Here is a 15,534-nt window from a genome sequence, read left to right as displayed (position 1 = left end):
TGCAAATTTATATTCTATTTCTAGTCAATTCAACTAGTTTTAAAGTAGGTAAACAACAAGGCAGTGTATCTGCTATAGTCTATTTACAGTTATTTTGTTCATACGTTATCTAAATTTGTGACGTCAAAATGTTGCAATGTTGCCGCATCAACTCTGAGTTTTACTTCGGATGGGCTCTAATATACAAAAAAATTCTAATATAAATAAAATAATTGAACAAAAATGTTATCAAATATAATTTATTTAAACATTATAGTACATCTAAAAATTACAGTTAATTATTCCGCCACTATAGTTTATAGGTAAGAGTCATAGCCCTTTATCACTATTGCTTTCAAGAATTTTGCATACGTCTGACAACCGGACGACTTTGACAGGCTCATTCGTTTACACGTTCGAACTAATCAGACAGCATTGTCTCTTTTTAACTAAAATAAAATTAGAAGGAAAATATTATCTGATTCCGAACCGAATTTACAAATTGCGGCAGGCAATACATTAAACATCTTGATGACGTGTGTACAAAAAAACTTTGAAGAGACTATATGTATATATTTCTCGGATACATTTATAACCAATAATTTTTATAATAATTAATTTTTATCATTATCAGATTTCAACTATGAATACCGGTTTTGACATTCACAAGACAGATTTTCTGGGCAGTTAAAAAAAGTCGAGGATTTGAAGGTATTAGTCGATGAAACCACTAATGGGGATATCTGTCGACTAGAATTGATTTGAATACGAACAAAGACACAAAAATGTTATTCATCAGCATAACAGCATTTGACCACATGCGGCAAAACCGGGCATAAAAATGATGTGGTATTCCATCCGCTGCATTTTCCAGACCTTGCTTCTTCTGATTACTACTTGTTCAGACATATAGTAACCTGTCTGAGCAGCGTTTCAGTTCTTATTAATATGTCTATTCGTGGATAGCCTCAAAAGATACACTATTCTTTCAAAATGGAAACCATAAATTGCCTGAAAGATGGGAAACAGTAGAGGCTATCGATGGACAATACTTACTTATGGGATGTTATGCAAGAAATAACCTAAATATAATAAGTATTTCAGAATAAATTAATAAATTACTACAACTACTTCTAATAATATAAATTTCAAGACGCCATTTTTCGCCATTTGAAAAATTTTACCAACTACTCACATTTACTCATTCATGAATTGTAATAATTTTAATCTACATTAACTTTCTCTTGATATTTAATTAGTACTAAAGCCACATTTAGGAATAATAACCAATAAAAATAAGAATGAATTTAATGGTTGTCACCTTTTTTATTGACATATGATGTTATTGTACCAGTTCGCGGAATTGTCTCAACTCCAATGAACCTATTCCAATCGATCTCCAATGTATGGATCATTAAAGAGGTTTTTCAGGAGGCCCACAAGATGCACCTTTAAAAAGCATTAGTTTGTCTCAACAAAATTGGCTAAGAAACACAACGTAACAGTGGCATAACCAAATATTTAAAGACAGATTAATTCATTAATCAAACGTAACCCTTACATTAATCATATGTAGCCTTAAAACAATTATAAATTAGCCAAAAACCACATCAATTCCTAGCCGGATATGTCTAAATTCGCATCATTTATTTTCGTTGTCTTAGTCGCCCGTTAATTTAACTATCCCTCTCTATAATAGGGCTCTATCCCCACCCCTAGGGGGCATCAAATTTCCCTCCCGTATCGTTAAAGTAAATTCGGAGGCGTTAAACCCACCAATAGGATGATTTAGCTGCTATTTACCTAATTATGGAAAGCTATATGGAGATGAGAATCTCAGCCAGCTCACACACATATTTCCTATCCGCACGAACGACTTACTCAAACGAATAGAAATTAATTGAATAACAACATCATCAAGTTGTTAACAAATAAAAACGATCTATTTATTGTATAACATTTACGACTTTACAAGTGGCAATACTGAATGAACGAATATAAAATAGTTTAAAATATATTAACATAGGTCAAGACCAGATAATATTTGTTGAACTACGAGGAACATTCAAATATAATCGGGTCCTTTACTTCATACGATTTATAAAGTGGGTCGGAGGTAAGCAAGACCTCGGGAAATGTAAAATGACTCAAGGTCAAACAGATATTTTAAAATTATCTCTCAATTAGCGAAATAAATATTGATTACTTGGTTGCTAGACATGTGTTAATTCTGTGCATAATATTTTTAATGAACGAAAACATTAACCAAGAAAATTTAGGACCGAATTCATTCGAAAAAGAAACAAGCAGCATAAAATGTAACTGTTTCTCTTGAACTGCTCTGTAGAAAACTGTATTCGTCATGTGTAGAAGAGAATACGAAGTATTTTGAATAATAAACTAATTAAAAAAGTTGTTGGACAATCTTTAGACGAATCTGTTGAAAAAAATATTAAATCCTATTTCAGGACCTTTATATTATATAAAATATTTTTAACAAAAACATTTAACCGACTTGAAATATCCACAAAAAAATAAATAAGGAACCTATTTATCTATTTAGAATATTATTTTAACTTCAACCAACAGATCACTTTGAAGTCGTTGCAGAGCAATAAATTAGATTTATTCGTAATATAATTTTGTGTACATGTCACATAATTTAATGTTTGGGCTCGGCACCGACTCCAACTGATTAGTTGGTAGTAGTTAAAATAATATTGTAAATAGATAAATAGGTTTTTTTATATATATATTTTAAAGTCTCCTTTTCGCAACTATGGGTTTATCTGGACTGGTCCTAAAGTTTAACGTGGACTCCGAACCACGGTCCTCAGCATTAAGCCTACCGACTGGCGAGTGACCAACTTACCCAGCCTGGTTACTGGCGTGACTGGGATTATTTTCTTTGTCGGATTTTACACTCTTACCTAGAACATTCACAAATGTTAAACAATTACAAACATAAATTTACGACCATGCCCCAGTAGGATTCGAACTCGCGGCTATCGCAACAGTAGGAAGACCGTCCTATCGCCTTTACCACTGCGCCACCAAGCCGGCATAAATAGGTTTATGTGGGTATTAAGCTAAATTGTGTGTATATAGTAGAATATAAAATACGTGTAGTAGATCGGTTAAATAAGTTTTTTGTTTATCTTTATTTGGTTATTAAAATGATTATTATATACCTATTTTATTTATACATATTAAGTTATATTTTCTAAGTACATATTTTCTAATTTCTGGTGAGTTCCTTACTTATTTTTTAAAGTCGATTCAATTTTTTTGTTAAAAATATTTTATTTTTCTCTTTTTAGTGTTAGATATTTACTCAATAAATTACGCAGTTGTTCTACTAAGTATTAAAATTAAAATACGATAAATACGAATAAATACGAATAAAGAAACAATTATAGAATGTAAGAAACGATTCAGGCCCCGGGGTCCGCTACCTAGTCTAGGTGACATAACAAATGTTCCAACCAAACTGGAACAAAAAGAAGTTGCTGCCCCCGTCTAGAATTGAACCAGCGACCTACGCGTATGAGCTTAACGTTCTAACCGTTTCACCATAGAAACAGTTGCTGTGATGTTTCGACGACTTTTCATATGATATGGTTAGTTCTTAAAAAGCAAACTGAAAGGCTTTTACACTGAGACATCAATTCAACAATAACATCATACATAAATATCTGATTATTTTAGATTAAAAAATATGTGAAAATCTTGTACGTGCTTTTGAAACTCGAAGTTTTCCCTCGATTTCCTCCCTTCCCCATCATATCCTGACTTGGCTCCAATGGGACCACCTTGGAAGTCGGTTAAAAATATCAAGAGATACAGAGTACAAGAGTACGTTCGCTCTCAAACTTATTGAAATAAATCCTGGCTTCACTGTAGCAGAAATCAGCTAAAAGCGGGAACCGATGTTGGAAGTTGTGTACAGTGTATTATCCTTCAATTTCTAAATATCTTCGTAAGGTGAGTTCCACGTCAGCCTATATGAGTAAATAAAAATTGGAGAATTGAAGTCTGTCAGGTTCTTCTTGCTTCTACAAGGACAGGATTTATTTTTTAACGCAATATAATTTGCGATGAACCTTGAACCAGATTCAACATAAGACAAAATGCGCTTTTTAACTGGTTCTTAAGGTCTTAAGTTTTTTCAAAGGCTTTTACTCGCTGATTTCAACAAGAATCATTAAGCAATACATACTACTTACAACTACATTTTGACTAGTTTAGAGCTGCATATTAGTTAAAACCGTACCGTTAGCTTAGGTGAGTTGTTTTTCTACTCCTACTTAAGAATGCAAAACCCAAAATACTTAACAGAAAGCCAATCAAAATCCAAAAATTTGGTAAAATATATTGGAATACCCATGACTATACTTCGTATAGCCCTGATCTTTCACTACGACTTTACATGTTTACTCTTACTCTTACATGGCTTATATTAGGTACATGCATGCATGTAAATCAGCGATATATATTGCTGAAAATGCCAAGTAACAATACAAAAAAAACTGCTAAATAACCTAACATAACGTTAAATTCAATGTTTGTTTTGAAACTTTACAATAATAACTTTCCATTTAGCATTATAATCATGAAATGTTCAAAAATGATTTTTTTTTGTTTTGAAGAAATCTGCCGTCGAAAGTGTTTGATGAGCTAAACACTTTTATAAACTATGATGATGCTGCTCCCTCATATCTCAATTGTCGGTTTTGGATTCAATGATTTAAAAATGGTGATTTTGATATCAGTGGCAAATAATGCCCTGAATGAGTGGAAAAATTCAAAAACAATGAATTGGAAGACCTAATGGAGGAAAATCAAACTGAAACTCACAGCTTAGAAGTTTACGAATCAACTAAAAGTTTTCCGCCCTAATCTAGAAGGACGGAAAATGCCATTTTGAAATATCTCAATATCGCTTTTTCATTGTTTGTCAGTCAAAAGTAGAGAAGTTTTCTGTGTCGTGTTGTGACTGAATCAACTACAACAATCCCAACCACATAAAGTCATGGGGTAGACCAGCATAGGATTTTGAAAGGCTGGAGAAAGTCAAAAATGGATAGATAATTGGAAGTTGTAGAAAACGATAGAAAATATTTGGTATTTCGATTCGAGAATCTTAAGGACAGACATGTATAAAAATAAGTATAAATTGTGCATTCTGCTTTAATGTTTTTTTTAATGTCCGCAATTGAATGATTCTCATATTCTTATTAAATGTCATAAGATATTGTAAGAAACTGTAAAATCGAGCAAGCTATGTGGAAAATCATACAGAATCCTTAACAAACAATCTTGAATATATGTATTCATTAATTTCAATGAAATTTTATTGATATATTTTGACGCGTTAAAATCTACCATTTCCATCATTAACCTTTAACGGCTTACCTTCTCTAATATTTTCGTAGGGATCTTGAACGTGGTCCTCTTGATAAATCACTGAATGGAAGGTAAGATTTGGATGTTTTTCGTGCGGGAAATAGTGGTGGGCTTTCTCGACGTAAAACGACCCTTTCGGTAATACTATCTTCCCCTCGAATATTCCGTCTCTTATGGATCCGAACACCTCACTATCGGGCTCTCCTGCAATAGATAAGAAAAATTTGTAAGGACAATAAAACTAAGAGTAAATTAACGTTGATATATGTTCCTTATTCGGCCTTAAAATGGAATACATTTCTTAAAAATAATGGAAATAATTTTAAAATGGCATTAATTAAAATATTTTATAGTCAGTAGACTAAAAGATATGGTCTATCCAAAGTTATGTTATACATACGTCATCAAAATGTTTAATGTATTGCCTGGCGCAATTTGTAAATTCCATTTAGAATCAGACAACCAACCAACAGACCTTTTCATTTTATTCTAGTTAAAAAGAGACACAATTCTGTCTGATAAGTACGAACGCGTAATCGAACTAGCCTGCCAAAGTCGTCCGGTTGTCAAACGTATGCAAAATTCTTCAAAACAATAGTGATATGAGGTTATAAACCGGCAAAAATTATTTTATTGCATGTATTATTGCACTGATTGAAAATTCTGTAGCTAGACAGAACAGATTGCGTCTCTACTCCATTACTTTGAACATGAACGAGATAATGGAGGCCCCCTCTTGATAGTAAAATTGGTTAGAGAGGTAAGCATTTTTGCTGTTAAATACTAATCTGCTGCAATTCTTATTGACAATATTTTTAACGTGTTGCAATTACACTGAATGTTAGTATGGACACGGTCACTGAAATATCTCAGAAAATGAAAAATATAATCAAGATCAGCTTGATGTTAGCTCTATCAGATTAAATATATGAAATATATATAAAAAAGTGAGTAGTTTCTCAATATAAACATAATTTAAAACAATTGTTTCAAAGAAAGCTGTTCTGAATTAATTTTTAATCAATTTTTAAAAGCATACAATAAAATCAAGGAAGACTTATTATTTCAATTTATGTATTTTGATGAGTTATGACAACAAAAGTTGATGGAAAAAGGTAAACGTTGGAATAACAATTTATTAGGTTTTATTACTCATAGTATTTATTAATAATTCATAGCAGATATATTTTGCTTCATGCATGGTTAATAAAACCGTTGGTTTAGATGAACTCGATGTGACATATAGAAGAAGAAATTGACAAATGATTGAAACTTTCTGAATATGATATGATTTAATGTTACCAATTTCGAAGGTAGGGTGATGGGAATGAAAACAAGTATTTAAAGATGTGTATATAATTAATATATGATAACTGTAGGAAATGTTATTGTAAAGTGTAAAAGATTTATGTGTACAGATATGTGTGTAATTGTTCAGGATATACATGAGCTTTTGGTTAATATGTGCCAGGACAGCAATTGCATTATATATAAATATACTTGCATCAAGAAATATGTATACAGGTATTAACAGAGCAAACGAAGAAGAAATACAGTAATATCAAAATGTCTTTACAAGGAAACATTGTGCCGAAGGACACAAGAACTAAGCGTGATAGGTAAATATGCTCTCTAATGAAAGTAAAATATATTACCTAAATAAACAATTTTATATACATTAGGTGGATTAGGCTTCCAGGGGATAAAACTACAAACGCGCCTAGAACTCTAACTCATAGGTGGCATGGAAAAGAGTGCAATATAATCAAACACAACTCTGACGTACAAACTATTATAACTGTGAACTTAACTGTAGTTTTAAGTCCTTTGATAATACATGCAATAGATTTACTATAATGTTAAAATAAATTATATTTCATAACAGTATTTTTGTTTAATTATTTAATTTAGATTAGAATTTTGTTGTATGTCAAAGCCAAACTGAACTAAAATTTACAGTACGGCAACAGTGCCACATGTTGACTTCACAAATTTAGATGACAATTAGATGTGCAATATAACTTTGGATAGACTATATATACCATTTAGAAGTATATCATTTGTAACTAATTACCGGACCACGAAGTTTTAATTACCACTAGTGATCGCCCTGTGGTCGAATTTCGAATTTATAAAATTCTAATTTTGGCAGATTTAGCTCATTTTAAAATGTATATATAATTAAATGGTAATTTGACAGAGACTAAAACTAATTAAGCTAAGGTATACCTACTGAATTAATGAAATAAGATCAACAAACTCGATATGTCTACCACAATTTTATAAAATAATACATTTCAGTAAAAAAAAGAATAAAAAATAATTAGGGTTAATTAAAGTAAAACGGGTTAATGCTGGGATATGTGTCACATTGGACAGTTTGCTTACATTCCGTATAAATGCGGTACGTTTTGCTTTGTTAAATTGTTAGATTAAAAATGTTACTTAGGTCAATTAGAACGTGTTTATGCTGGTTGAAAGTTATTAATACATATTATTTATTTTTATGAAACCATATGTGTCGCGTATTTAGTAAAATCATTAGTAATGTTTGTTTTAATGTTTAATTTTAAAATGTATACTAGTATACTTGATCAACCGCATGTACTCAATACAACGAATAAAAAAGAAGACCTGATATTTTGAAAGTATTAAGTTTCAAATAATACATATAAATCAATTTTACAATTTAATTTGAAAACTTAAAATTGGCAATAAATAGTAACACTTAAAGCTCCAGGTTATGTGCGAAAAGAAATTTTTATTATTCGGCTAATATAAAAATAACGCAAAAGAGAAGAACAGCGTGAACAGAAACGGAAGTTAAAATATATTAAAATACACATGTAGGACATGAAAATGACTTATTTAATTGATATCAAAATTGCACAGAAATATGACTCCATCTTTTATAACTGTTTGTTATTGTTATATAAATACATTGCGTTTCAAAGTACATCCTATTTTCCATCATAAACCATTCCGTCCATTATATTTTCCGACATTCTAATATGTAATGATTGGATGTTACATATCTTTTTATCACCTTGCTATTTTTATAGAGTTTTTTTAACAGCAAAATGGGGTATGATGAATACTAATGCAATAGAGACGATGACAGTCAACAAGAGTCACAAAAATACAGTTATTTATAGTCTATTCAAAACAGCAGTGAACTCACATCATCAATATTTTCCTTCTAATTTTATTCTAGTTAAAAAGAAATAGAATATTGTTTGACAAGTTCGAAAATATAATCGAATGAGCCTGTGCAAAAGTCGTCCGTTAATCAAACGTCTGCAAAACTCATCAAAATATTATAATTACGGGTTATAAACCGGCAAATCATTAGTAATGTTTGTTTTAATGTTTAATTTTAAAATCTATACCAGTATACTTAATCAACCTCATATACTCTATACAACGAATAAAAAAGAAGACCTGATATTCTGAAAGTATTAACTTTCAAATAATACATATAAATCAATATTACAATTTAATTTGAAAATTTAAAATTGGCAACAAATAGTAACACTTAAAGCTCCAGGTTATGTGTCAAAAGAAATTCTTATTATTTGGCTAATATAAAAATAACGCAAAAGAGAACAGCGTGAACAGAAACGGAAGTTAAAATATATTAAAATACACATGTAGGACAGTATGGAAAATGACTTATTTAATTGATATTAAAATTGCACAGAAATATGATTCCATCTTTTATAACTGCTTCTTATTGTTATATAAATACATTGCGTTTTAAAGTACATCCTGTTTTCCATCATAAACATATTTTCCGACATTCTGATATGTAATGATTGGTTGTTACATATCTTTTATTACCTTGCTATTTTTACTTTGTTATATTATCTAAATATTGTGGCATCAGGAACCTATTTTAATTTGTTTGTTGTAAAACTATTTATAGTAGTTTTTAATAATTGATATATTATATTAGCATATTTTTAAAAACGATTAATTGAGTACAATATCCTGAGCAAGGCCATATAATAAGAAAAATAATAATTGTTGTTAAAAATAATAAAATAAAGTGTTGCTTATTTTAGAGAACATAAAAAATCAGTAGGATTTCAAGCGGCAAAAAAGAAAAACTTTGCATAGGTACATATAGTATGGATAGTGTCCAATAATATACATATACAGGGAATAAAAATTCGAAAATGAAACTATTTAATATGTAATCTTTTATTCGATAGAAATTCGAATAAAATATTACATATTAATTACATAAAAACATAATACATAATTATATAAAAAAATAAAATATTGATTTTTAACATTTGGACATAGTATAATTATAAGTATCATTTGTTGTGTTGTGTTATACTATTTAGGGCTATTACAATGATCTATTAGAAAATAATTTATACAAATGTAAAGTAGTATTGAAATGAAATATTTTATTAAAATCCTATTTTTAATTTTCCCTTATAATAAATATTCTCCCTTGACTTGCCCTATCATCTTCGATGCTCCTTACCATGTCTCTAACGAAGCGATACAACATAGGGGTGTCGGCTACCGAGAAAAATATCGATAGATCGGAGAAAAAAAAAATAAAAATAAATTTTTGCTATATATATATTGATATTTTTAATAAACCCTTACAATTAACTAAAGTTAAGTTAAAAATGCAAATCACTTAAAACTAAGTATCAAAATAAACGATCATTTAAAATTAAAGTAAAGTACCAATTTAAAAGATTTATTAGAAATAATTTAATGTTTTATTACATAAAATGATTTTAATAACGTCGAAGAAAAATATAAAAAAATTTATTCTAGATATTAACATTTTTTCGGCATCCCTAATACAACACAATATTCCTTGTAGAACCCACAACGAGTTTAATTTTGCCAATCAGCTGAATGTGTGACGTAGTAGTGAAATGCGTAGACTAAACACCATCCGATTCGGGTATATAATATAAACGAGGGTGGTCCGATAAGTACTTAGCCTACAAAAGAAAAACGAAAATTTTGGAAAAGTGGCAATTCATTTCTCAACATAGTCTCTATTTAGCTCAATAAACGTGAGCTAGCGATGCTTAACTTCCTTAACCCGACCAAAAAATACGTTTTCTCGAGGTCTGCAAAGTGGGCATCCGTGACGGCAACGACCTCCTCATTAAAATTTCTCAAAATCTGTTCGGCTAGTGGCTTTTCCAAGTTTGGAAACAATAAGAAGTCGCATGGGGCCAAATCTGGATAATATGGTGGATGGGGTAGCAGTTTGTAGCACAATTCGACCAATTTGGCCGTCGCGAGTGCGGAGGTGTGAGCCGGTGCGTTGTCCGGGTGGAAGGGCACTATTTTCTTCGCCAAATGTATATAATGTTTTTCTGTATTTCGGCGTCGAATCGGCCCAATAATTCGGCATAATACAGCACTGTAAGCTGTGTCTTTCTCCCGGCCGGAAATGATGGCCATCACTTTTTCCGGCTGATAGGACAGTCTTCGTCTTCTTGGGAACACGTTCACCGTGTGAATTCCATCAATGGATTGTTCCTTGGTCGCTGGTGTGTATCAGTGGATTCACATTTAGTCGACGATCGCGAAACAATGCAGAAACTCGCGTCAAAAATTGCTCTGAAATCGCCTCACGGTTGCGCTAGTTGTCCGGAGTGAACAAATGCGGCACCCATCACGCCGACAGCTTTGTCATTCCCAAAGTTACATGCAGGTTATGATCCACGCGGTCTTTTGAGATGTCTACTATCTCAGCTGTCTCGTACACCTTCAATCGGAGGTCTGCCAATACGAAATCGTGGATTTTTGTCATGTTATCCTCCGTGGTAGCTGTTTTTGTGATACCTGGGCGTGGCTCATCAAAAACCGACGTGCGACCACGTTAAACTAATATTTGACGGTCGCCATCGAAGGAGAAGAGTCATCGTACACAGTATAGAAGCGCTCTTTGATTTTGAATCGATCGAAACAGGCGGTCAAAACAAAACTGAGAGTCCAATTCGACTGATATTTCGACAGTAGCCGTCTACGAAAATGTACTACACGACAGTAAGTTCTTTTGCGATAGTGGCGCCATCGCGCAGTGCGCCTAAGTATTTATCGGATCGCCCTTGTATATTAGACTTTAGAATATTATACATTTACAATAAGATTAATTAACTAAAATAATATTTTAGGATCATAATATTCGGGTTATAATATTTTATTTATTTTAAAACAGGAGATCACTTACTCTTTTAGTGTTCGTAAGTCCTAGCGATGTACAGCAAGTTAAAGAAGAAAAACAGACAGAATTAAAGCAAGTGTCCAAAATTATCATATAAAAAATTAGTCCGAAAACTTTTTTAAAGGAGAAATATTTAAAATCCGTTTTCCAGTAAGCGTTTACACGTATTTTGATGGTGTTTTTTTGCGTAGAATTATTTAGCTTATTACGGACGACTCAATTTTATTCAAATTGGTTAAACCAGAGTCGCTCGTTGGAGATCGTTAAGTTAATAACTAACCCCGAAATGTTTTTGCATATTTAAATTTAGACGGTAACGGCGGTACGGAGCGACGCAGAACGTATTTCGGTTTTGTCGGCCCAAAAAAAAAATGAAATTGTTGGTTAATATCGGCCTTATCGCATATAAATAATGTTAATTCGTTTTATGGTGTTTTAACTCTCCACTTTTAATAATGACCCATTGAGTTGATCCTCGTTTCGGGTGGATTAACCGTAATTTTTTTGTTTTTTTTTGGCGATATCATATTTCCTAATACATTTTTATAGAGTTTTTTTAACAGCAAAATGGGGTATGATGAATACTAATGCAATAGAGACGATGACAGTAATCAAGAGTCACAAAAATACAGTATTTATAGTCTATTCAAAATAGCAGTGAACTCACGTCATCAATAAGTGCCTTCCGAAAATTGTAAATTAGTTTTGCAATCAGACAATATTTTCCTTCTCATATTATTCTAGCTAAAAAGAAATAGAATATTGTTTGACAAGTTCGAACATATAATCGAATGAGCCTGTGCAAAAGTCCGTTAGTCAAACTCTTCAAAATATTATAATTACGGGTTATAAACCGGCAAACGTTGCTTTAAGGCTTTGTTTTGATAAATTTCAAATCGCCGCGGTTTTTATTGAAAATAATTTTTTGCGCGTTGTAACTGCACTGAATATAGTATAGCATCGTCATTAAAATATAACAAAAAATAAAAACAATATAACCTTAAATTCGCCAAAAAGAAACCGTCTTTATGCGAAACTGGCGACTAATCAAGATCAGCTTGATGTATCAGAGATCAAATATACGAAATGCATAAAAATAGTAAGTAGTTTTTTCAACCGAAACATAATTTAACACAATTATTTCAGAGAAAATTGTTAGTTTGGAAAATATCCGTAAAAAGCTAAAAGATATGCGACTATTTGAGGCATGTAGAACATTCCTTCATACACTGTTGGGTAATATAGAATTTAAGTCGTGTAAAGATAATCCACGAAGGGGTTTAATGGAACTTTTAGACATTGCTTTTAAAAGAATACAATTTTTAAATATAACCTATAACGAAGTCAAGGAATAATTATTATATCAATTTGCAAATTTAGATGAGACATGGATTTCCCAGAATGGTACATGATCCAACGTACTCATGGCAAGATGATAATAAATATAGTGTAAAGACAACAAAAGTTGATGGAAAGAGGTAAAAAATATACAGTAGATCATATGGCTGAACAATATGGTCACATAGTATTACAACTTTCTCCCTATCTCTGTATATTCAATCCAATCGAGTTGATATGGGGGGTAGCAAAGAATTATTATAATAGACTGGTCGAGAAGGATATTCCATCAAGAACTGTTTGGATATGTGGAGGAAGCATTGCCCACCATAACACCTTCGGTTTGGATGAACTGTATAAGACATACAGGGCAAGAAATTGATAAATGGTGGAATGGTGAACATGTTTTAGAACATGTATAATGACTTAGCAAGTGACAGGATATGTGATAATGCTGTGGAATGCTGGAAATTCCCGAGAGAGAGTGATTATTGTGGAAACAACTAAAGGTATGCAGATAATTAATATAATATAACTGTAGATAATGGAATTGTAGCGTGTGAAAAATTTGTGTGCACAGATATGATTTTAATTGTTCAGAATTAAACATGTGCATTGGGTGAGAATATATGACGAGAGAATGAATAATAACTGTTTTGTAGATGTGGTAAATGCATTAGGCAGAATTCAGTGATTAATTTTATCAATAATGGTATACACAGGTAGTAGCAGAAGAAATAAAAAGTACAGTGATATCAAGATGACTTGACAAGTAAATACACTATCAAAGGAAACAAAAAATTAACGTAAAAATATATAATTGATAATTAGGTAGATTAGGCCTCAACTACATAAAAAAGCGCGCCTAGAACTCTACCTCATGGGTGTTGTGGAAAAGGTGTTGTACAAACTATTATACATATGTTCTGAATTGTAGTTTTAAATCTTTCGATAATATATGCATTAGATAATAGGTACTATAATGTTAAAATAAACTAAATATGTTTGATAACATTTTTAACCAATTATTTTATATAGATTAGAATTTTGTTATATGTCAAAGCCAAACTGAACTAAAACTCAGAGTTGATGAGGCAAGATTGCGACGTTTTGACGTCACAAATTTAGATGACGTGTATACAAAATAACTTTAAATAGACTATACATATAGTTTTAGTGACATGTATAAAATATAGTTAGTCTAGACTGCAAAACATTTTGTCTTGAGTTCGATAATCTTTGGATATGTGATCGTTTTATCTGCTTTGTATAGTACCACATACCACTTAAGTGCTTTGAAACCTATAATTAATACTCAAATTACTTTGATGTTTTCGAGCCCGTTTACTAACTGTATACTGACGCTATATGATATCGGCGAGCGTTTGGGCGCGAATTTAACATTTAAAATAAAAAAAAAGGTTTTTTTTAGTACTAATGTATTGTTTAAAAACATTAAGAAGGATTACATTAAAATGTCAAATCGGTTTTCAATATTAGTCTTAATACCAATTAAAGATAGTTTCTATTGTATATAAAAATCTATGTATACTAATCAGTTTTGAGGAATTTTAAAAATGGCTTTACTAGTATTAAGGGAGTATTTCCCATATTTTCAAAGTTTAACCCCTTAAGAGTAGTTTTCGAAATTTAAATTATTTTGGAGATATATCGCTGTTCAAGTGGCGCAGCTATGACCTATAACACGAATAAGACAATATGATATGACTTAAGGCGTTACTCTAAGCTAGAAAATTAAAAAAATCAAAAAAGGAAAGTTAATGCCCTACAAATGTTTTTTCAAAATTTAAACATGAAAAAATGAAAGTAAAAAAATTAAATAATTTTATTTTCTCTAAATTATGGCTGATCCAAAAAAAAAACGGACATTTTTTAGTATGTCCTATTTTATTTTAAATAATATTAAAACTAAAAGTAAAATTTGAAATTTTGTTATAGTTTACGATAATAATTATAGAAAAATGCATAGAAAAGGCTCACACTAAATTTTAAGAAAATTGGTTCAGTAGAACCGTCCTGAAAAACATAGTTTCTAAAAGATAAGTTCTAAACATAGTACTAAAACTATACTTCCAAAAATAATTTAAAATTAAATGAAAAATCCTCTTAAGTCGACATTTTCAAAAGAATACTTCTCTTAAGTTATAAACGCTCTATATAGTATTATAATTAATCATATATTTTTAAAGTTATTTTGTTATCTTTACTGCCCTTTTTTAGATTTGTTCTAATCTTAATCCCAAGCAACGAAGTACTTTTAAATTTCTACAAATTTAACAACTGCTTTATTACACTATAACTCCAACGAAATACTAACTAGACTACCTCGCGAAACGGTCTTTTGTTGGTACAGCCAGCTTCACTTTACAGCCCTTAATGTTCATTTAATTCCGGTAATAAAATGCGACGCTGTCTAAATGCGCGAACCCGTTGAGGCACATCGAAAACACGTATTAAACTAGTTGAATGAAACTGCGTTGGTATAACCAATTTCGGAATAGTTGGCGAACATATTTAAATTACAAGTTCTTGGCAGAATGCCTCTGAAAGGTCTGGATCTAGCTAGAGCAAACCGC

General features: G+C 31.2%; 1 protein-coding gene across 4 annotated transcripts in view; it reads right to left on the bottom strand.

Annotated features, from left to right (window-relative positions):
• The window catches only part of kuz (zinc-dependent metalloprotease kuz), a 346,072-nt gene that overhangs the window by 34,361 nt on the left and 296,177 nt on the right, over positions 1-15,534 (bottom strand). For all 4 annotated transcript variants that reach the window (XM_076394150.1, XM_076394154.1, XM_076394151.1 and 1 more), the window contains exon 3: positions 5,395-5,589. In XM_076394150.1, the coding sequence (XP_076250265.1) occupies positions 5,395-5,589 (195 nt within the window). The remainder of the gene's footprint in view (positions 1-5,394; positions 5,590-15,534) is intronic.

Source organism: Rhynchophorus ferrugineus, unplaced genomic scaffold, assembly GCF_030347505.1.
Source record: "Rhynchophorus ferrugineus isolate W39M unplaced genomic scaffold, kcgeb_rfMv2 rfM2, whole genome shotgun sequence".
Classification (NCBI taxonomy): domain Eukaryota; kingdom Metazoa; phylum Arthropoda; class Insecta; order Coleoptera; family Curculionidae; genus Rhynchophorus; species Rhynchophorus ferrugineus.
The sequence above is the reverse complement of the archived record's forward strand: the minus strand, read 5'-3'. Positions and strand labels throughout refer to the sequence as shown.